This window comes from Sinocyclocheilus grahami, unplaced genomic scaffold (genome assembly GCF_001515645.1).
Source record: "Sinocyclocheilus grahami isolate Dianchi unplaced genomic scaffold, SAMN03320097.WGS_v1.1 scaffold322.1, whole genome shotgun sequence".
In the NCBI taxonomy this organism is placed as follows: domain Eukaryota; kingdom Metazoa; phylum Chordata; class Actinopteri; order Cypriniformes; family Cyprinidae; genus Sinocyclocheilus; species Sinocyclocheilus grahami.
In genome coordinates, this window is record NW_015505501.1 from 608,700 (window position 1) to 633,765 (window position 25,066).

General features: G+C 36.2%; 1 protein-coding gene across 1 annotated transcript in view; it reads left to right on the plus strand.

The window, feature by feature from the left end:
* Window positions 1-25,066, plus strand: part of LOC107602249 (tetratricopeptide repeat protein 28-like) — a 310,777-nt gene that overhangs the window by 230,486 nt on the left and 55,225 nt on the right. Inside the window, exon 6 of the mRNA XM_016294706.1 lies at window positions 12,391-12,898. Coding sequence (XP_016150192.1) covers window positions 12,391-12,898 — 508 coding nt within the window. The remainder of the gene's footprint in view (window positions 1-12,390; window positions 12,899-25,066) is intronic.

Genomic DNA, 25,066 nt, shown 5'->3' on the forward strand with positions numbered 1-25,066 from the left:
ATAAATATATATGTTATATATATCACAAAGAGATTTCTTTCATTCTATTATTACTATTATATCATTTATTTTATTATTATAAAATACATTTTATTTATTTATTGCAATGATTTATTTTCATTACAATTAAAAAATGCCTATTATTATTTCTTTCCCTTTTTGATTCTGGGCTGAAATATGACCTGTGCATTTCTTGGCTGAATTCCCTCACTCACGTCTAATGCTTTGCTCAGCATCCGCAGTTGAAGCCGCTGTAATGTGTGTGTTTTGTATGCAGCAGGTCAGTGCTGGGAATCTGGCCGTCTGCGGCGGTGTAGTGCATTAGAGAGCGGAGCGGCTGACACAGCCCGGGGCGTTATACATGCTTATCGATCCGCTGTCAGGCCTGACTGAAGCCCGACTGTCACAGACGAGCGTGAGAACCCACCAGAGAAACCCCAACAACAACTCAAAATGAAGACGTACTCAACAAAACCTGCCCCAGAGGTGTAAATTACACCAGAACGGGCCTTTTCACCATTCCTTTCACGAGTTAATCTCCTCTCTCACTGCACGAGCTTCCTCGTTAATGTGCCGGCGTAATTAGCAGGCGTCTGGTTTGTTAACATCAGGTGCGCGAAGAATGCGCCAGGGCTTTGAGGCGAGTTATTGACAATAAAGACGCTCTCTTTTGTTGACATTGAAATCGTGGTGTGGGCGAACAGGCCTGTCGGAAATCTGACGAGTGAGTGGCAGTAGATGTTTTCCGGTGCGCGTTCTCCCTCGGGAATCGCGCACAGCATGGGAGAGAAACGACTAAAGAAGATGCTAATAAAGCCGTTTAAATAATTCATCTCTTCATCTTAAACCTGCCGCCTCCAGGGCTGTGGGAAACGCTCATCAGTTTCTATCATCTCCGCCGATTCAGGCTTTTCATTCGTTTTTATCCGTTATCGCATCCCTCTCTCCCTGTCACACTCCTCCTTCACCTTGGCTTTCTTGTTTGTCATCTCGTCGTCTCCGTCTCTCTCTCTCTGCCCTGCGCTGATAGCGCTCAAGATGTTTTATTTACATCATTGTCAGGTTGATTTCCTGGAGGTAAATTCAGATCTGAGAGTCGCTCTCCCTCAGCGCGGCGGCCAGCGTATGATTCGACTGCGGCGTTTGTGCGTTACCGCTGCGTTTCTGTCGCACGCTTCCAGCATGACAACATGCATTTCTGCTGAAGTGTCTCTAACACAGCTCTTGCGAGCCCAGCATTAGTTACATTATATAGATCTATCATGAGGAAACAAGATGTCCTAATTATAATATAGCATTGCTATGGGGTTGCTAGGGTGCTCTGACTAGTTGCTAGGAGTGTGATAGATATGGCTTGGGCCTTCATAAGTTGTGTTTCAATTCAAGTTGAAAATTTAATATTGGTAACACTTCATTTTAAGGACCAATTCTCAGTTGCTTATTAGCATGCATATTAACATATTGGCTGTTTATTATGTAATGTAATTATGTCATGCAATCCATGAACAGGCAAGTCATGGTGGATGGTGTCCATGCGCTCACGTCTTCATAAATGATCGTTTAGTGCAGGTCTTTGCTGTTCTGCTGCAGCATCTGTGAGGAAGAGCTTTGATCTGTGTCTGTCTCGCACACGCTGCTTATTAATGAGCTCATCTCTCCTCTCCTCTTCCCAAAAGATGCACTTTGTGTAGCTTTCCCTGTATGGATTACGCTTGGAGATGTTCTATTGATCCGGCTGAAGTCTATATTGGACCGCCTCTAATTTGGAGCTTGTGGAAAAGCTTTCTCCAGCCCGAACGCTTAATAATTCCCCATAATATGATGAATAGATGCTGTGATTTAATTAATCTGGTAAAGTGAGTCATTAATTAGACACCAAGCTTGCTGGTCTGTCCAGTCATTCCTCCTGTTTTCATGTCTTCATTTGTCGGTTTAATTTGGACATTCTTCCTCATGCGATGGATTTCCCCAGACGCTCCTGATAGGCTTCCAATCAATAGCATTAACCTCCGAATGAATCATCCAGCCAATGAGCAGTCCAGTTATTGGAAGTGGTTGGTGTCAAAATTTAATACATGCTTAAAAGTTGCACTTTTGTCATAGCTGTGGACAAGCAGTTAGCTGTGGTGTCGTTTTACTTTGACATATAAAGTGAGAGTGAATGATTATCATACATACGTGGTGCTGTTATGTTATGTTAAATGTTCAAAAGACAATGAGCTCCCGTCTGATCTCTATACTATATATGGCAAATGTTTATTATGTATTATTCTTAGTGCTGTCAATCGATTAATCGCGATTAATCGCTTCCAAAATAAAAGTTTTTGTTTACATAATATGAGTGTGTACTGTGTATATTTATCATGTATATATAAATACACACACGCATAGATATGTTTAAGAAAAATATGTTATGTTTATATATTAAATATATTTACATACAATATAAATTATAGGAATATAAATATATACATGTAAATACATGTATGTGTGTCTATTTCTATATACATAATAAATATACACAGTACACACAAATATATTATATAAACAAAAACTTTTATTTTATATGCGAATAATCGCGATTAATCATTTAACAGCACTAATTATTTTTAATGTATATAATAGATTATCATATTATTATGTTTTTTATTTTTCTCTTATTTTTTATTAAAATACATAATAAAATATATAAAATATACAAATGTTTATTTTTTTATATATATTATATATTTATAGAGTGAGAGAGAGAGATTTTTTTATTTTATTTATATGTAGGTAAATATATAATATTGTCTACCTTTAAAAAAAAAAAACACATAAAATCGTAAATATTAAACATAAAGATAATTATTATTTAGGTCGGCTCAAATAATAAAATGTATAAAATATACAAATGTTTGCTTTGGTCATTTTTTTGTAATTATTTTTTAAAAACACACGCACATAAGGAAACATAAAATATATATAATACATCCACATAAACATTTGTGTATTTTATATATTCTATTTTTTATTATAAATTATTTAAGAATTTATTTTTATAATTGTAATACATTCTTTTTATAATTATAAAAAAATGTTTTACTTGTGATTATTGTATTAGAATTAATGGGAACATTTTGAAAATACTATATATTTGTGTCAAAATAATATAAAATAATAAGCATACACACACACATAATTTATGCATATATATATATATGTAAATACACACACATATACACACACACACACAACCCCCACACACACATATACATACATACATAGAGTAAGAGTATATAGTATAGGTCAGATTAGTAGTTTCTGGGTGTCATTGCAGTATTAACAGTGTTGAGATAGAAGACTACTGCCGTTATACCCATTATACCTCATCCTCTCTCATGCAGAGATTCGCTCCTGCGTGGATGACTTTGCCAGTGCTGTGTGTGTGTGTGTGTGTGTGTGTGTAACATGTAGATGATGATTCATGCTCTCCCAAGAAAAACACACAGGCTGCCAGTGGTTTGCGGATAGCAGCGCTCCACCGGGGAGCCGAGTATATTTATTCAACAGTCCTGTTGACCAGAGGAGCACCTCCATGTGTGCTTGTGAATGAGTGTGGAGGGGAAAACCCTGAGGAGAAGGTCCAGCTGTACAAATCGAGAGAAACAAAGATGAGTCAAGTCTACATGAAAGAGACGAGAAACAATGAGTCAGTTTTCTGAGATCTCACATTCAGAGTTGTTGAAGACAATGAGTCTCGTTCACTAATCGTCATGTGCTTATGTGTGCAGAAGCTTCTCACGCAAAATCTTCTCACTCATTCTAATATCATTTTATAAATATAGTTTTTCGTCACTATTGTTATTCAGTTTCTCAGTTTCAATTGCATACATGTTTTTGCATAAAACACTTTTGCTTAATATATTCCATAATTCGTAGGCTCATCATTTTTAATTTTATTTAATTAAAATGTATTGTTTTTTTATTTATTTTATTATTTTATTTTATTTTATTTTATTTATTATATATTTTTTTTTATTTAATTTAATTTTTAAATTATTTTTTTATATATATATATATTTTTTTTATTTTTTTTTTTTTTTATTTGTGTGTCTGTGTTGAAGTTAAACACAGTGTGATATCTGCATTTGATTTTATACTCTCATATATGTTCGTGCATATACGGTTGGCGAATGACATCCAATATTCGCTATATGGAGCCACTATATTATTTTATTTTATTTTATTTTATTTATTATATATATTTTTTTATTTAATTTAATTTTTAAATTTTTTTTTTATATATATATATATTTTTTTTTATTTTTTATTTTTTATTTGTGTGTCTGTGTTGAAGTTAAACACAGTGTGATATCTGCATTTGATTTTATACTCTCATATATGTTCGTGCATATACGGTTGGCGAATGACATCCAATATTCGCTATATGGAGCCACTAGTGCACAAATGACGGCCACACCATTTCTCAGACACTCAACTTGAACCCATCAACTCAGAGATGGGCTGCTGAGCATCGATTTCTTCCGCGTCGCCTCTTCTCATGAGGATCACTGAAGTGTGAGTGTCTTTAAACCGCCCCAGAGGACAGTTTTACTGCTCAAAGGTTGCTCGTTCATAACGTGGGAGACTTTAGTGCGGTTCTCAGTTTAGTATCAGATGTTTCTCCTAAACATTAAAGTTATTAAAATGCAAATGAGTAGACATACAGTAGCAGTAAGGAGCTATAAAATTATGGTGGATAGTAGATCAGATCGTTTGATCATTTTATTTGAGTTCATATTAAGATAATTGATCGCAGACTGATCTTGGCAAATCTGAGTACAGTTTGAGACATTATTGAGAAGCTCTAGAAGAGACATGAGATTTCCAAGGAGAAACATCTGAAATTATTATGAAATGTATTAAATATGACAGAATCCTGAATTCCAGACAGAATTTGAGACATTTTTGTGAAGCTCTAGAAAAGAAATCCGAATCATCTGAAATCTCCATTAGCACCTCCATTTAATCTCATTGCTGTGTAGAAGAAACAGTTGCGATATTAACGTTTTTTTTTCTCCATTGGCACCTCAATTTGATCTTCTGAGGTTAAATTCATTAAATTATGACCAAATTCTAACAGAATTTGAGACATTTCTGAGAAACTCTAGAAATGGTTGAGTCTTTTTCTCAGGAGAAGCATCTGAAGCACCTCCAGTTGGTGTCATTGCTGTGTAGAAGAAACGATTGAGACGTTAAAGAGGTCTCTTTGTAGTTTTTGAGTAGGCAGAGGTTATATTCATTCCGTTCTGAATTTGAGACGTTTTTGAGAAGCTCTAGAAGAGACGTGGAGTCTTTTTTTGAGGAGAAACATCTGAAATCTCCATTAGCATCTGGATTTGATCTCATTGCTGTGTAGAAGAAACAATTGAGATAATAAAGAGTAGTTTTTGAGAATGCAGAGGTTAAATTCATTCAGTTATGAAAAGAATTGGAATATTTTAATGAGCCATTCCTTTAAGAAGAAGTCTCCATTGGTCTCCATTCAATCTCATTGCTTTCTTGGAGAAATGTTTCAGAGTTTTAATAGATTTGTGATTTCACTTGTGACTTTTCTGTCTTGTGTAGTCCACTTGTCACTTGTTTTGGGGGTTTTCCCTCTCGTACTTTTGTTATTTATGTCCTAATTTGGTTCTTTTTGAAGGACGCATCTCCTGATGCAGTGATGTCAGTCCACTGCTCCTGAAGAGTCGTTAAACTCTCACTCTGTAGATTTGAGGTCATCGTCTGTAGCGTCAGTTCAAAGACATCCCCGCAGACGGCTTTTATTAAAGTTAAGATGTCCGCGACTTTCTCATGACCTCACTTCTGGACCCTTTCTGAACAAAGAACAAAGGTTTACGTCAACCCGTCCACCTTTGAGACCGTCGTGGCAGGAGTGCGTGAGAGAGAGAGCAGGTTAAAGAATAAAAGCCTGCTCGTTTCTCTCCTGTCATTCTCCGTGTCGAGATGCGAATCCGTGCTGCGCCAGTGTGCGCACACACACACACACACACACACACACACAAGCAAGCCGCTGACTTGGGAAAATCAGTGAGGGGGGGTGTAAAATCCCTCTTTATCGAAAATTGGCTCTCCCAGTGAACAGCCCTCTAACAGAAATCCAGTGGGGTTTCCAAGGAAACCATTCTACGGATCTGAAACTGTGGGCAAAGCCGGAGATGAATGGCTGATTTGTAGGACACACAACAATAGCAAGGCATAATTGTACAATAATGAATGAAATCAGGGAGAAAAGAAACAAGTGGTCAGGTGATTAGTGTCCGCTGAGGAGTGAACATCAGGTGTGATGGTATGTGTGTTTGAGAGTTGGTTGTGTCATCTGAAGCTGTCACTGATTCACAATATGTATTTGATGTTTTGTTCAGCGACACTCTTAAGGTTTTTCCTTGCAGCAGATTCTTATCAAGAACTATTTTTGGTTGCTATGTTTTTTAGAGATTAAAAAAAGTAGTTGAGGTCCTTCAGATTTTGTGTTTTGGTTCATTAAAACATTCAAACATAGATGTGTTTCAGAGGAACTAGAGATGTAATGAAGGTTCTTCAGTGGTTCCTTGTTGCAGGTTTATGTCAAGGGCCATTTGTGTGAAATTAGAGATTGAAAAAGTAGTTGAGGTCCTTCAGATTTTGTGTTTTGGTTCTTTAAAAAATTCAAACATACAGTAGATGTTTTTCTTAGGAACTAATGTTTTAATAAAGTTTATTCAATGGTTTCTGGCAGCAGGTTCAAGTCAAAAACCATTTTTGGTCTCTATGGGGTTGTAGGGCTTTAAAAAGTAATTTTGTGCCTTTCAAAGGAACTAGAGATTTTTTAATGGTTCTTTGCAGCAGGTCCATGTCAAGAACCATTTTTCATGTTCTATGGATTTTGGAAATATAGGAATATCTGTGGATATCTTGTAGTTTCTTCAGAACAGTGTTTTGGTTCCTGGGTTCTTTAAAGCACTCAAGCATAGCAGGTTTTCTAAAGAACTAGTGATTTAATAACAATCACCTTCAGGTTCATATAAAGAATCATTTTTGATTGCTGTTTGTTTTAGAAGTTAAAATGTAGTTGTGGTAGTTTCCTCAGATCAGTGTTTGGTTCCTGGGCTCTTTAAAACACTAGAACAAAGAAGGTTTTCTAAGTAATTAGAGACCTAATAAAAGATCTTTAATGGTTTCTTGCTGCAGGTTCATATCAAGAAAGATGATTGGTTGTTAAATGGGTTTTCGGAGATAAAATGTAGTTGAGATTGCCTAATAGGTTCTTTAGATAAGTGTTTTGGTTCCTGGGTTCTTTAAAACACTCGAACAACAGGTTTCTAAGGAAATACAGATTTTATAAAAGCCCTTTAATGGTTTGTGGAAGAAGGTTCATGTCAAGAACCATTTTTGTTTTGGAAATAAAAAAAGTAGTTGTGGTTCTTTAAATCAGTGTTTTGGTTCATGGGTTGTTTAAAATGCAAGAACAGGGATGGGTTTTCTAAGAAATTAGAAATTTTAATAAGGTTATTTTAGGTTCATTTAGCTGCAAATGCCTTTTTTTATTTTAAATTGCAACCTTTTTTAGAGAACCAATCCAATTTCTGTGAAGATTCCCAGTTTTCCAGGTCATGGACCCATTAATTTCCAGGATTTTTCCGGTTATTCTGGTCCCCAAGACAACCCAGTTCTCTGTTCTTGTGATGATATATTTACTTATATTATATAGCCAGTGTTCTTTATTTTACATTACAGCACGGTGCAGCCTCACTTTGCATCTTGTAACATGGAGGAAAGCATTGAAAATATCCAGAAAATTAATTTTGGCTCAAATTTTTGGTCTGTTTTCCTGTAAGGCAAAGGATTTGAAATTTGAAGTGTGCATCATTGCTAAAAGTAGATTTTTATTATCAACTTTTAGAAGCACACTAGCATATACAGATGATCTCAGAGCTGTTGACACTGACTATAAGATGCAAAACTTCAATTTTAATATGAATCACTATGTTTAACTGATTCCCGAAAAAGGAGTTTCCTCCACAATCCCGTCATCTTTAGATCCAGGACTGACCCGAAATGAAGCTCCACGGCTTCAAACAGGACACACGTGCCCACGCCGGGCCCGATAGTGTATCTGTGATCATTAGAAGCCCTCTCTTCTGATGAAGGGTAATTGCCTCACCGTGTAACATGTCCCAGAGCCTTTAAACTCAGGCAAACTGCTGGAAGTTTTTATGGCTGGAGGTAATTGGTTCCAGGTGGTGCTGGGAAACCGAAGGCCTTGGGCTGGACGAGCCCCTCCAGGTTCGTCTCTTGTCCGTTTCCCCCCGAAATCAAGCTTTTTACCTTCTGTTTTATCAGGGCATCCGTCCCAGCACCTCATCGAGAGCGGCCATCGCCGTTACTCCCTAAATAGAACCCATATCTGCGGCGAACATGTGGTTGTGTTTTAATCAATGTTTATAGTTTGATTGATGTAGCGTCAAGGCCGAAGTTGGACCCGCTGTCTTTTGTTGTTTGTCAAGCGCTTGTGTAATGTAAGTTCTGTTCCAGAATCTAGTGAGCTGCACTGCTGTCTATATAGGCCGCATGCTAACTGAAATGGACAGAGTTTGATGTTATTATGGTGCTTGGCTAATGGAACGGTAATCTAATAATCTTGAAACTGCACAGAACATGCAAATAGTGGTCCGTTTTTAATTAGAGTGAATTGTTTTGTCTATACTTTTTGAAATTGGATTTTTTTTTTTTTTTTTACGTATATTGTATATAAACATTTTAAATGATTTATACTTATAATCAAGATTTCTCCTCCAGGGTGACAATATTCAGAAATAAATACTAGCTTACTATTGGATACTGTGCAGTATGTACTGTATACTTTTTTTTAGGGATGCACCGATACCACTTTTTCCAGTACTCGCCCGATACGATACTTAGATTTTTGGTACTTGCCGATACCGAGTACCGATACCAATATTTTTATTGCATTTGTAAATGTTTAAAATATTGGGTTAAGAAACCAAAAGAGTATGTATAATGTTAGTTGGTTAACTTCATTTATCAAATAGATACAGTCAAGCCAAAATGTATACCTTCAACATTTCTCACATTATAACAGTTTATTCGCTATAGTTTAGAAAATGGTAATCAAATATGACAAGAACTCGGAGTTAAACTGTGTCAGAACAAATTCAGCTTGATCATGTCAGATAACTTTGATAGAAAGGTATGTAATAGATTACAATCAACCAAAAATTATTCAGACAGCTGTTAGTATGACAGTATTTACACAACTATCAATACTTAGTCGGGCAACCCTTAGCCTCAATGACCAATACCAGTATCGGTATTGGGCCGATACTGGTACTGGTACCGATACCGATACCGATACCAGTATCGGTATCGGTGCATCCCTACTTTTTTTTAAATACGTATGCAGTAATAATGATTTCAGTAGTATGTAACCGTAAATATAAATCTTTCTCACAACTTCATTTAAAAGTTTATTCTGCATTTTTTTGTCTTTTTTGGCAGTTTTCCAATCAAATAATGAGTCAAACGAGAGATGTAGCTTTAAACCACCATTCCAAAGTTTGAATCAGGAAGATTTTAAAATAAATTAATACTTTTATTCAGCAAGGATGCATTAAATTGATCAAAAGTGTCAGAATAAGAAAAAATTCTAATAAAATAGAAGAGAGCTAGTGTCTGAGCAGATTGAGAAAGGGCCATTTGTGTGTGTGTGCTTGTGTGTGTGTGATTGTGACTTAATCTCAGCAGGTGAAAGCATTCTGTGCAAGGCTTCCTCACTGACATACAGCAGGTGTGAAAGATAAGCACTCCCTCTCATCCCTGTAGTTTCAACAAGGTTAGAGTTCCTGGTACATGTTCCTGGTCTTGCTTAGATCGATTCATCATTGATCGAAAATGGGCAAAGAGGCGGGATGTGGGTGGAGCTGGTTGCTGAAACCACGCCCACCTAGCTCGACGGGGGTGACAGAAGCGGCAATCCACCTGTCACTCAAGTGGCCACACCCTTAATTATGCAGAACTTTAAGGCTTAATATAATTTAAATGGATGACCCCCCCTCACAGTAGTCATGAAGGGCAAAATTAGCTATATAGACCAAAACCACTTTTTGCACCAGGTTGTAAACATGTTTTTTTCTGCTGTAAAGTTGGCCATTTTAACATGGGGAGTCTATGGGACTGACACCCTTTTGGAGCCAGCCTCTAGCGGCCAGACGATGAATTGCAGTTTTAATCACTTCCGTGTTGGTTTCACGAGAGAGAGCGAAAGGTTGCCGCTTGGTATGCACCTGTGAACCGTACCTAAGTCAGCTTATAAAGGGTGGTCTGGGGTATGGTTCATGTGAACTCCGGTGCGGTTTGCTGCTGATGTGAACGCAATTGTACCAAATTGTGGAAGTGAACCGCTATTAATGACATATATTTGATAAAAATTTGTGTTTGTGTGTGTGTGTTTTACTCACTTTCCTGCTGAACATGATTGACGTGCTGCAAGCAGAGCGCTGTATATCTCATTTCTGTTCACCTTCAGCATTCTTTAGAGCATTTGCAGTACATTCGTTAGACAGACGTAAGTGCCGTTATGTACTGAAGCTTTGGAAACAAAACCAACAGTTCAAAAACAAATATATAAAAGTGTATATTTTGCCGCCTTCTCCTGCGCTGTCGTTACTAAGCAGCAGGGTAAACAGCTGCTGGCTTAATGATGCAAAAGAACCGTGGTTCGGACCCAAATAAAATAATATGAACGCAGTCCAGCGGGGGCAGGGGGAGGGGGGAGCAATCGAACTCGGGTTCGGACCATGCAATCGAACCGAATATGAAAGCACCCTAAGAGATTTGTTTTGCAGCTTCGTTAATTCTAACGAGAGTTTTTGCATAAATTGTGCTAGACTAGACTAACATTATCGTCCTTGGTGTGAACGGGGGGTGTGAATACTTGCATGACTTGCGTATGTCACCAAGATGAGTGCGCTGCTTTTAGACGACTTTGATTCCACTGAAGAAAGTTGTTTGTGGCTAATGGGCTTCCCATTGAGCATGTAATTCTGGGAGACAGCCTTTGTCTCTCAACTTTCAGCTGAACATGTGCCTGCCGCAAGGAGATTTCGACAAGGCCTCAGCATATTTTTTACGGATTTTGCGAGAGATCAGCGTCTCTGCTAAGATTTCGACTTGAGAGGCTTCACAGGTTTTGTTCTCGGCAGACAACACATTACATGGCAGAGCGCTTTCTGCACCGCATGCTATTCTCAATGGCTGCGTAATGGGATGCAGTAACATCACACAACTTTGCCAAATGTTTTGAGGATAAGAGCTGTGTTTGCTTATCTAATTGCTGTTTAATAGAAAATAAAGCAGCAAGCCACAAGAGGTCATGTGTATTAGTAATTATACCAGAGTTAAAGGAAAAATTAAACTGATTTGAAATAATTTTCTCTCCCCCAAATAACCTTATTTTATGCACACATCACAAAAAGGATATGTTTAGTTCAGTGTTATTTGAGTATTATTTCTGTGCTGTTTTATTTTTTTTATTTCATTTTTATATTTTCTTTTTTTTGAAGGTTTACTAATTTTGTGTTTGTTTAAACCATTTTTATAAATTTATTAATATTTCTATATAGATTTAATTTTTATATTTTCAGTTTTCAGTTTTACATTTTAATTTAGTAATTGTATGTGCTTCTGTCATTTTTATGCATTTAAATATTTCTATATAGCTAATTTTTGTTGTGTGCTTTTGTCTTTTGTTTATTAGTTTTATTTTTTGTTTAATATTTCTTTATAGTTTTAATGATTTTTTATATTTCCAGTTTTTTATTCAAGTTTCAGTATTTTTATGTGCTTTTGTCTTTTTGTATTAGTTTTATTTTTTTTCATTTATAGATTTATTTATATTTATTTTTTTTAGTTTTAGTAATTTTTTTAGTATTTTTATTTCAGTTTTGTTTTGCCAAGCAGCATTTCTGATTTTCATTAAGTTTTTTTTATTCACATATTTCCATCTGATATTTATATTTTATTTAATTTTATTTTGGCTTTATTTTCAATATCCAAAAACAATTTTTAATAGTTTTAGTTAACAATAACAACTCTGGTTTACCTGCTTGTTAAAGTTGTTATATGCAGCAAAATTCAAATTTAAAAATTCAAACATAGTGCATCCCATTACGATCAGTTGATTTTGAAATCATTTTCTTCAAACCTGTCAAGAAGTGTTTTGAGGAATTGTTTTTGGTGCACAACAGCAAACATGGCTCATCCAATCAGATTTTAGCATTGCCATTTTCTTTTTTATAGTGCCTTATATTCAGTGGTTTATGCATCTTCTCTCATTCTTCTCCACAGGCGGCGTCTTCAGCCCTCAGCAGCTTGGGTCACGTGTACACGGCCATTGGCGACTATCCCAACGCCCTGGCCAGCCACAAGCAGTGCGTCCTGCTGGCCAAACAGTCCAAGGATCAGCTCTCCGAGGCTCGGGAGCTGGGTAACATGGGAGCCGTCTACATCGCCATGGGTGACTTCGATAACGCCGTGCAGTGCCACGAACAGCACCTGAGCATCGCCAAGAGCCTCGGCAACAAGCGCGAGGAGGCGCGTGCCTACAGCAACCTGGGAAGCGCTTACCACTACCGCCGCAACTTCGACAAGGCCATGTCCTACCACACACACGTGCTGGAGCTCGCACAGGAGCTCGAGGAGAAGAGCATCGAAATGAGGGCGTACGCGGGGCTGGGACATGCCGCCCGATGCATGCAGGATCTGGAGAGAGCGAAACAGTATCACGAACAACAGCTCAGCATCGCAGAAGGCCTGAAGGACCGCGCCGCCGAGGGCAGGGCTTCATCGAACCTGGGTGAGGGTTGGGTTACATTCTTCACAAACGATTTCTGCTGGAAGAAAACCAGACCAAGCTGGTTTGCTGGTCTTCTAGCCTGGTCTGGTTTTTAGCTACCACTGGACCAACTAAACCAGCTGCCCAAGCTGAGAGACCAGCCCAAACCAGTTAAGATCATCAGAAAACCAAAAGTTTAAGATGGCCTTTTTAGCTGGAAATAACAATAACAACATTGGTTCAAGCTGTTCTTTTGCCATATATTGAAAATGGACAGTAATTTACACTGTTGAGCACCAAAAAAAGTCAGTCTTTTAGCTGGTTTTGGGCACTTTTCAACCACTTTTGAACCAACTAAACCAGCTGCCCAAGCTGAGAGACTAGCTTAAACCAGCAAAGATCATCAGCAAACCATTTAGTACGACGTGTGTGCAAATGAAAGCCTTGTTGAAGGAACAAATCAATATTTAACTGATTATTTACTGCAGATTTAAATTTTAAACGTTCAAATATCATCACGATCAATGATGATCTTCTAGCCTGGTCAGACTGGTCTGTTAGCTGGCTTTTAGCTACTATTGGATGAACTAAACCAGCTGCCCAAGCTGAGAGACCAACCTAAACCAGCTAAGATCATCAGCCAACCAGCTTAAACTGGTTTAAGATGGCCATTTTTGCAGGAAATAACAATAACAGCATTGGTTTAGTTGAATGTTCCAGTTGCTCTTTTGCCAGATATTGAAAATGGACAGTAATTTACACTGTAGAGCTCCAAAAAAGTTGGTCTTTTAGTTAATTTGGGCACCTTTTCAGCCACTTTTGGACCAAATAAACCAGATGCCCAAGCTAAGAGACCAGTTTAATCCAGCTAAGATCATCAGCAAACCAACTTAGACGGATTCAACTCCAAAAAGGACTATAAAAGTAGTTAGTACAGCTTGTGTGCTGTATCTAATGAACAACAAACAACAAACAAGTCTAATGAAAGTTATTGGATGAACAAATTTTGAACTGATCATTTGCTGTAAATTTCAATTTGAAACATTCAAACAGGATGCATCCCATTACAATCAATGATGACCTTGTTTGCTGGTCTTCTAACCTTCTAACGTGCGTTTCCCAAAAGCATCGTTAGCTAACTATGGTGGTTCGTTCCATTGAACTCTATTGGTAACGACGGAACGTGCGACCATAGTTGCTTTTGGGAAACGCACCCCAGGTCAGGCTTGTATGTTTTTTAGCTACTGTTGGCAGAGCCGATCCTCCCTTTACGCAAAGTATGCATGTTGAGGTGGGCCCCCGAAACACCAGGAGGCCCCCTTCCTCTCAAAGATGATTTCATCTCAGTTTCGTTTTTGATTTTGGCCAGCGGTTATGAAAACATGAATGTTCTTGTAATGCGGTGCGCTGTCGCCCTTTTTACGTAACATCCAACTTAGTCAAATCATGTAATGTTGTATACATGCCTTTTTTGCTCGATACTAAAAATATATTCCATAGAGCGCCACTGAACAAATTTAAATAGTTTTGCTGAATAAATAATGAGATTTTTCACATTTCTAGGTGAACTATTCCTTTAATTAAACACAAAGCTGGCAGAAATTAAAATTCAAAGCCTCCCCAAGAAAATAAATTAAGGCCAATACATAATGTTATTAGCTTGAAATACACAGTCGTGATTGCTTTTGCGCATTGCATTTGTCTAGTTATTAAAAACAACAGCGTGAATGAATATTTATGGTTTTATTTCCAGTTCAGCGGCTCGATGACTCAGTCATCTAGAACGCGTCCCTTCCTCCTGCAGCAGGCTCTGCGGCGGCACTAAAGCATCGGTGTGCGAGACGTACGCTGGATAAATTGGAGCCGTTGAAACCAAGTGTTTCAAAGCCCATTGAATCTCTCACTCTGACTTTTATTGCTCCAATCTCACGTTCCCTCCCTCCGACAGCGGCTCCATCAATATGATCCCAAATAAATAGATGAACTCCCAAAAGAAAAATGTTGCCACAGGACTGTTAATATCAGAATGACCGTGGAGTGCACTAGATAGTGCACACTTCAGGAGTGAAATCAGGTGTTTTGTACTAGATTTCTAAATTTTTGGAGGAAAATGTGAGTGCATGACTCTCCACAATATTCATGGATTATTTAGCCCATTTTATAATAGTTGAATTTAACTTGCATATATATATATATATTTTTTAGTATTGACTACCAAAGTACTATTATGTTTTGACAATTATTATCATCAATTGCATCATAACTAGGGGTTAAGGATTCACTCATTTCCTCAATGCATCGATTACAAATCCCTCTGGTGCAATATGCATTGATCTTGAAACATGAGTCAGTCAATAATCAATTAAAAATGCTAAAAGTCGAATGAATCTAATATTAACATTATTTCATTATTTTACCCATTTTATCATCAGGCAGCAATGTTCTTTTAGTATTATTTTATTATTGTAATATTTATTCATATTTTGAATTAGCTTTTATTTTTCTATTTTCATTTTTTATTTTAACTTTAGTAATTTTATGTGCTTTTGTTATTTTATCAGTTTTACATACTTCTAAATAGCTTAATTTGTAGTTTTTTACGGTATTTTTTCATGTTCATTTTTATTATTTTTTAAATATTTATATTTTTTATTCATTTTTATTTCAGGTTTGATCATTTTACTACTTCAACTTACTTATTTCAGTTATTTGTCAAGGCAACATTTGTTATTATATTTTCTATAAACATTTAATTTAATTTTAAAAATTACAATTTCAAGTTTGGTAATTTTAGTACTTCAGCTTAAACTTTATTTATTTCAGGTAGCTTGCCAAGGCAGCATGTATATTTTTTATAATTATAATTTTTTTAAGAACTATTTATTATTTTATTTATTTTATTTATAACGTTGAGTGTTTTTAAGTTTAGGTTTTTCACCTAATATTATTATTTTTACCTTTTATTTTATTTTATTCTTTTACATCAACAACAACAACACTGTCATATTATTAGGTGAAAAACCTAAACTTAAAAACACTCAACATTATAAATAAAATTAGAAATTGTTCTTAAAAAATATAATTATAAAAAATATACATGCTGCCTTGGCAAGCTACCTGAAATAAATAAAATTGAAGTTGTTGTACTGTCATTCAGTTCGGGAAGAGTTACCTGTCAAAGTTGAATAATTATGGTTAGTGCTTTGTTCAGATCTCTAACCATAAGTATGTGCTGTAGTACTAGTTAAACCCTCACCATTGCAGTCTTTAAATTGCCATCTGTTCTATTTGTGCAAACTCGAAGTGTTGATGGATTTGCATAGTAGCACGAGGAAGTCCGTAGGGTGATATTTATGTCCTGTGAAGCTCTCGTGGAAAAAAATGAAATCAATTTCTTTCCCCTTTTGCGTACAGCCATGATAAATTTGTATTGAAAGTGTGCACGATCAGGTGAGGGATATATATATATATATTACTAGATTACTCCCAGCGTCTCTGAGGTTGTTACTCTGCGAACAGGTTTATTGTTGAGAGCTAATGATGTAGGAGAGGATGCACAGATGAGATGCGCTCGCGGTGAGTAATGCGTCCTCTGCAGACTCATGCTAAGCTTTAGAAAATGCAGGACCGCCAACATCCCAGCACTCCTTCAATCACCCGCCATGACTCCATCTGATCGATCCGAATTATTAATAGCTGGAAGGGCTGAGCGAAAAGTAGCGCTTATAAAATTAGCAATCTCACGCGGTGAGAGACCTGGAAGTGCACAAATTGATCTCGCTGTCAAAGGTGGAATCTGAGGAGCCAGCAGATATTTAAAGGTAAAGCAGCCGTGTTTGAGTAAAGGTTTAAGATGTTTACTCAAAGACTGATTGGGCTCAGCAAACATGTTTTATTAGCCACTCGTGTCGATATCTATAATATATGCACCTAAAAGTCATGTAGTCGATACCAGAGTGCAGCAGTCGTGTTCTGGAAGTAAAATCCCATTCATTTTCTCCATAGAGAAATTGATTTTTAATAGTAACAGATAAACCTTTCAAATAGAAGCGTCAAAATTCTGCTTTTATTTTTTAAAGAATTACTTATTTATTTGCCTTCTTAGCGTAATTGAAGCCTTACATAAAATTACATTTGATAATATTTCATAATTAATTGCATATTTAATTTAAACATTTTATATCACTTTAATATTTTGTAATAAATTTCATATTTAAAATAATTTTTCATTTAAATATGTACTTATAATCAGTGACTTTAAGTCAATAATTTTCCATTATACTGTTTTATTAGATTAGGTCATTCACAGTGCGTCATGATTATAATTGAAGCGTGCAATCTTGTACCTTTGCCTTTTTGTGGTTTGCAAATATTTTTGGCATCTAATTAAAGTTTGTAATGTTGAAGTCATTAGATTTTCTAAAATTCTGGTGAAAATTAATTGGCAAATACATAATCAAGGCTACTGAAAAAGTGAGCAGTCATGCATTAAAAAACCTAATTTTGTGATTCGTCTGTAATTTCCATAATTTTTGCCATGCATTATGGTTAGAATTTTCTCATAACAGAATTTAAGTGAACAATCTTGTGCCTTTCTTTTTTTTTATCATTTGCAAATATTTTTAAAGTCATTTTGACAAATGTTCTAAAATTCTGAAGAAAATTCATTTGAAAAATATGCAATCAAGGCTATTAAAAAATGCACATTCAAAAGCCTAATTTTGTGATTTGTCCATAATTTTTTACAATGCATGGTTATAATTTCATTATGACAGAATTTATTTGCAAATATTTTTGGCTTATAATAAAAATGTTTAAGTAATTTGACCAATTTTCTGAAAATCTGGAGAAAATTAATTGGAAAAATACAGATTCAAGGCTATTAAAATGTGAGTGAAGTGAAGTGACATGTGGCCAAGTATGGTGACCCATACTCGGAATTAGTGCTCTGCATTTACCCATCCAAAGTGCACACACACAGCAGTGAACACACACAAACCGTGAACACACACCCGGAGCAGTGGGCAGCCATTTATGCAAATTCAAAAGCCTAATTTTGTGATTTGTCCATAATTTTTTACAATGCATGGTTATAATTTCATTATGACAGAATTTATTTGCAAATATTTTTGGCTTATAATAAAAGTTTGTAATGTTTAAGTAATTTGACCAATTTTCTGAAAATCTGGAGAAAATTAATTGGAAAAATACAGATTCAAGGCTATTAAAATGTGGGCAGTTATACATTAAAAAACCGGATTATGTGATTCATCCATCATTTTTTTCAATATGCACTCATAATTTTTCAGTTTGACCACAGTGGCAGTAGTCCATACTAAGAATACTATAGAAAAGCTGATTTCACAGCATTTTCTTTCTTACATTGGGCAGTTATACATTAAAAAACCGGATTATGTGATTCATCCATCATTTTTTCAATATGCACTCATAATTTTTCAGTTTGACCACAGTGGCAGTAGTCCATACTAAGAATACTATAGAAAAGCTGATTTCACAGCATTTTCTTTCTTACATTTTAGTAATGACTATAAAAGTAAGATTGCTTTTCAGTAAGTATTAATAATTTCATCATATTTCAGCTCAAAGGTCTGTCCGTCCAGCACACCCGAACCACGTCTCCCTCTGCTGCAAGCCCAGAAAACACCTTCTTTCCCGCTCAGGAGTATCGCTTTAATGCTCCATCTCGACTCATATTTTATTAAAACAGGTTTTGAGTTTGGTTGTTGTTGCGATATTTAAGCCCTAAGCAGCGTGAATCTGATCCCTGCTGTGATAGTGCTGAGTGGACGGTAACCAGAGGCTCTATTCTCCTCAGCGAGAGCCGCAGGCCATAAGCACAGACTTCACACCGCGGTCAGAAGCGTGAGAAGACGAGCATTCGAGAGTGTGCAGATGGCTGAAGCAGTATGTTTGTGGGTTCAGAAGTGTGTGTGTGTGTGTGTATGTGATTCAGGAGGGTTATCAGTCTGGGTTGTGTGTTATTAGGGTTTCAGTATTGTTAGTATGTTTTAGTGTGGTTAGCAGTAGAGCTGCGCAATTTGGGAACAAATCGAAATGTATAAGTTATTATTTTGATTATTATTATTATTACTAAAAATAAACTAAATATGAAATATTACTTGAATTATTTAATTGTAAAATTACGAAAAATATTTAAGAAAAATCGAATAATAACAACAATCATATTTCAGTTTTCAGAACAATATTATAATGACAATAATATTAATGACTTAAATATTGTTAGCAGTAAGTGTGTATGCAGTAGGGATAGAATTAGGGGGAAAATCGAATTGATTTTTGCAATTATTAAGAGCTGCGCAATTTGGAAATGTATTATATATATCAAAATGACTATAACATAATTATAATGGAAATAAATTGTATTATTATGATTATTATTACTGAATCAAATATTAAAATAAAAATATGACTTGTATTGTTTCACTATAAAATTAAGAAAAAGAATATTTGTGAAAAAGAATATAATAATGATCATTTTTAATAATAATTTAATAATAAGTTTTGCAGTGTTTATTTGTAGAGATGCACAATTTGGCCAAAATTAATTGCAAATATATATATCTATATAACTATAAAATAATTCTAATAATTATTATAGTATGATTATTATAATTACTAAATAAATATGTTAAATAAAATAAGAAATATTACCCTACTTGTAATGTTGTTATTTCACTGTAAAATTAAGATTTTTTTTTTTTTAGTACAATAGTAAAATGTCAATACTAATGTTTATGGCTTAAGTACTATTAGCTGTGTGTGTGTGTGTGTTTCAGTAGGTTAACAGTTGTGTGGGAAATTTTCTCTCACGACTCTTGTTTCAGAACATTACACGTTGTTGATTTTCATTTTCTACGCTCCATAGCTGTAGGCAGAATATTAGCCGGTTTATCTCATTTCTTTTTCCTTAGATGAATATTCCGAGTCATTTAAAGACCCATGGAGCAGCTTTAGAACTAATGCTCCTCTAATGTAGTGAATAGCTTCTCATGAAGTAAAGCAAATCATTATCTTTTAATGAAAATCCACACTGGTTGAAAAAGTTGTGCTCATGCTTAGTTAGTTCTGGGTAATCAGGTTTAGATATTTCATACTGTCCATTCATAAATTTATGAGAATTTAAATGTGCCTAACAGTTTGGAAAAATCTGGAACAAAAATAAATATATTACCATTTAGAAAATTTTATATTTATTAATTTTTGTTTTAAAATATCATTATTATTTTTATAATTATTTATATAATAATTATAAAAGTTTGCTTTGCTATAAGTTTGATTGCATCATATAATAATTGCTGTTAATAGTGTTCAACGTCTTTTCAATGAATTCAACGTTCAATGTATTTTCCGTACATTTCTGCCATATGTACATTAACTGACAGTCACCACTGATAAGCTTCTACTAAATATATTGTAGTAACTTAATTTTCTGTTGCTTTGCAACGATTTGTATCGTGAAAAGTGGTATACAAATAAACTTGAATATAAGAAATAATATATAAAATAATATTATATGAAATATATTAAATATTTGATAAGACAAGCACTGTTTGGTTAATGATAAACAACTCACCGTAACATTCTCCAATCCATTAGATTTGCATCACCGAGGGGTTTTATAACTCAGGGCGCTCACCCCTTTTCGAAATTACAAGTGTGAAACGTTGCTTAAAGAACCGTTAAAAGCATCATTAGCACAAGGTTAAAATGCATTACCCCTGGGTTAAGTGTAGTGCGTAAAGCCCGTTTGATGTGTTGCTTTGACAGTCGTTACCAGCGGTCACATTTGAGGCCCTGTTTTCACAGACAGTCGTTTAGTGCCGTCTCCAGCACACTGCGGCAGTGCAAGTATGCGAAAGTGCGCCAAAACCACCAGGGATATAGCGGAAATGCAGTATTTGGAAATTCCAAAATAGATCTTCAAAACGGTTCGAAAATTCCAAAGAATTCCGAAGGCCAGACTCCCGTTACTCAGACATTAAGAAGGTGTTTATCAACAATCTGCGGCTGGTAAAAAACACTAACCGCGCTTTGCTTTGCTAAAAGTGGAAGCAGAGAATAAACCCAGCTTCTTCTGCGAGAGACTTAATGTAAAATTAATGCATCTGGCAAACTGTTGCCAGCCGCAGTGTTCAACTGTTTTACTCTTCGTCTGAAGCCAACAACAAAGATGACCCTAGACTCGCAAGAATCTTCAAAGTCTGCCATTTGTTTGTCCCCATTTTCCCTAGGGTTTTTCAAGACTGGCTCTGAGCTATAAATCATACGGCAGAATATCGGGCCTAGTTAGCGTTTGCGTTTGAATGGGAGGAGACGAGACGGGAATGGTTTTGAGAGACAGACAGGAATCATAACAAAGGAAAATAGCTGTGGAACAGACATGCCTGCTGAAATACAGCTGCACTTACTATTATTATGTTTTTGCTTTCCGTCAGCCGCTTCTTATTGCAGTCACTTTGCGTACAATTTTGGTTTCCGTTAAATAAGGAGAGCGTATGTTTGAGGTGAAGACATTAAGAGGGGTCGTTTCGAGTTGCCAGTGTTTTTCTGCCTTTTTCTGCAAAATGAATCACAACATCACAGACTTTGTTTTGAAGCAAAAATATGTTTGAAAATTTGAATAAAAGACAACTCTATAGCAGAATTAATCTCATTTCCCATGAAACATTGCAGATGGCAACAATACTACAATATACAACTGCTGACTTGTGTTAATTTCTAGTTATAAAAACAAAACTTTACTTAAGTTTTAAAAAATTAGTTTTATGGTCAAATTTTTTATAGTTTGTTATATTTTCATATTTATATAGACATATGTGACCCTGGAGCACAAAAGCAGTCTTAAGTCGCTTGGGTATATTTGTAGCAATAGCCAAAAATACATTGTATGGGTCATATATATATATATTTATTTATTTATTTATTTATTTATTATAAATATTTAAAAAAAATATCTTCTTACTGGGAATTTGTCAAATTAAGCACACACACAAAAAAAAGAAATTTCCTCCCTTAACCCAGACGTTGCGCTCTGTATGCTCATTACTTACTCATTTGACAGACATATAGCCCATATTTGATATATTTGATAGTCACATAGCCCTTTTGAGCTTAACATCTTTCATGCATGTTTCAAAATTGTCATCATGACATGATTTTGACATGAAATCAGAGTAAATGCGTTCTATTATTAAATGTACTATATTAAGAATTTAACACATATCTGATGACTGCTGGCTTGATCGGTTTCATTTAGTTGTCAAAATCTCGTCAGGAAGTCGAGCTTTAAAAGCGAGTCCACGCTAAAGCTAATTAATCCGGAATGTCACAGCCTTTACAGAGCGGGAACGCTTAAAAAGCGACAGCTATGTAATGAGTTCAAGTAGGACATCTCAGTAAAAATAAAATAAAAAAGTCATGGCGTTTCAGTCATTTGGGGTTGAAGATTGTGCCATTTGAAGATTAAATTACTACATTTCACATGCATTCGGGCAAAACGACCGCCTGGGGAGGGAAGTATTTTTAATGTTTGTTTGAAGGGCTGCCCATCACTCATTCCACATAGCAGGGCATCAAAGCTGAAAAGACATCCTCAAACATCCCACTTCTGCTAATGTAGGCAGAGGCTCTTAGAGTCTAGCTTCTTTTTTAGCCAAATACTGCAGTTTTGCAATTATTATTCACCCCTTAGAGCAGACGCTGAGGAGTTTTTAACCTTTTCACTGACCTCCGATCAGTCTCAGATGCTGTTCCCCAGTCTCATCCTACCCTCTCCTGTGTGTCGGCTCTGGGGATTTAACTGTAACAATGGGGCCATATGGAGGGGCGTAAATTTCGTCTTACAGTAAGGGGGGAGGGGCAGGTAAAGTTGTTATTGCTAAAATAGCAGACTCATCGAAAAATACATTGGCATCATCTGTATTAAAGAAAAAATAATCACTTCATCCGCTGTTTAAGTGAATAAAATAGCCTTGACAGCCGAGCTCCACAACTATTGACTTTTTCTCACTCACCGGACTTGTGTGTGTAGGTGATGCAGGGTTGCCAGGTTTTCGTAAAACCCCCCCGCCCAATTGCTACTCAAAACTAGCCCAAAACTAGCCCAATCACGTTTTGAGGGGGGTTCCTCGGTAAAAATCGCATTCCGGGGGGGTAAAATACACGTTTTTCTACTGGGTTCCACTGGTAAAATTCGCATTCCAGGAGCTAAATATCACGTTAAGGATGCTTCAACCCGCGGAAATGAAAAACAACTCATGGCAACAGTGTTAAAGTAGCCCAATTCGACTTGGCAACACTGATTGATGTAAAAGACGAAAGCAGGCGTTTGGACCAAAGCACTGTGAGGCAAGGGAGGGGGAGACTCAAAATGTTTCTAAACTTAAAACGCATTTTTGCCCCGTTTGCGTTTGTGTTGTTTTACTACTTACAAAGTTATTTAAAGTATAAAACATTGTTATTTACAATACACAGCGTGGTTTTTAATCATGTTTTTAGGGGGGACAACCCCCAGATAGGGGGGGTCCTGTCCCCCCCCCCCCCGGGATTTCTGCCTATGACCATATGCAGTCCTGCAGCGACCACAGGTGACCGTGTAATCCTCTTAACTGACCTATCAAAGGGGTGCTCTTTTTGCTTGTAGCCTTGACCCCGTTCTTAATACGAAATGCTGAAGATAAAGCTGACTGTGGTGTGATATAGTCGCAAAAGCGAGCTATCATGCTGTTGCTTAAATTATGCAAATGTGCATCTTTTTTAGCTGTAAGCAAACTGTTTATATTTATATATTTTAATATAATTTTTGTTATTTTGTTTTTATTAAAATTTTATTATAATAAAATTTTAAATATATTTAAATTTTATTAAAATTAATTACCAAATTATTTAAGTGAGTAAATAAATAAATATAATTTTACATGTGCATGTTTTAGTATTATGAATTTTAAGCCAAGTTGCATACCACCAGGGGCACTCAGCGTGCCACATTTTTAGAACAACTGCTGTAAATGATCCATTAGTTTAAGTAGTTTGTGCACATAAACACTCCCTACTGTTTGTGAATTAATAGCAGTCCCTTCTGTTAATTTGCAGACAGTCGGGAGTATTTATGTCCTGACAGTGTAGAATTGTTCAGCTCAGCATTTCTATTTTTAGCTCAAGGAAGTTTTTTAGGTCGTGTTAGCACCGTCTGTTGTGTTCCTAGCAGTCACATTAAATAGAGCCAGTATAAAAGTGTTTAAAAGTACAAGCAGGATCAGTCATTTAATAAAAACAAACCTAAAGGTGTTGGTTTCTTTCATCAAAGGTTTTTGTGTCTGGCACGTTTCACTGCACACGTCTCAAAGGATGCATTTTCAAACAAGCTTTTGTCTGAAGCTTTGCTCGCTGATAAATGAAGAATCATGGGGTTAAGTATTGATAATTAGCCACTGAAGACTGGGGCTTTTTTAGAGGAAATATTTGTGAATAGAGAAGAGCTCTAATGGGCCTTCCATGTCAGGATACCAGCTTGGCACTGGATCTAATTGGATTTACCACATGCTGGTAATCCTGGCTTGACACATGAGTATTGACACTGAGCAGATGGGCAACCCCTCACCCATTCTGATACCCCCCGTCGCCTCCTGCTTCCACACACACAGAAGAACACGCTTGTGGCCCGTGACTCAGTCAGCAGACCGAACGAGTTCCCATAAGATGACAAACCACTCTGTCAACAGTGGCTCCACGACTCTCTAAAAAACACTTTATGTAAGTCTCACACGCTACTTGCCTCCGATGTGTTTTCATTGGCATCCTATTCCCAGAGCTAATTTTCGGGTCAGCCGGCATCTCTGACAATTACATAAATGGTCGCCACAGACTTCCCAGTTGTGCACCACTGACACTTCTTGTTTTCCACTCATCCCAGCAGTTTTCCTTATCCCTGATACTTAGCTCTGACTTTCAAAGGAAAATAAACCTGTTTAAAGCATACAGAGATGTGGTGTGGACCACAATTAAAGTTTCCCAATGCTGGTGCCCTCAAACCCTTTTTCCATCAGAAGTGTTCATTAACCCTTTTCCTCCCCTGTTCCTCTACTTTCCCCAAAGTACTGAACTGGAACCGGAGAGGCGGGACTGTAATATTATGACGGTAATGATCAT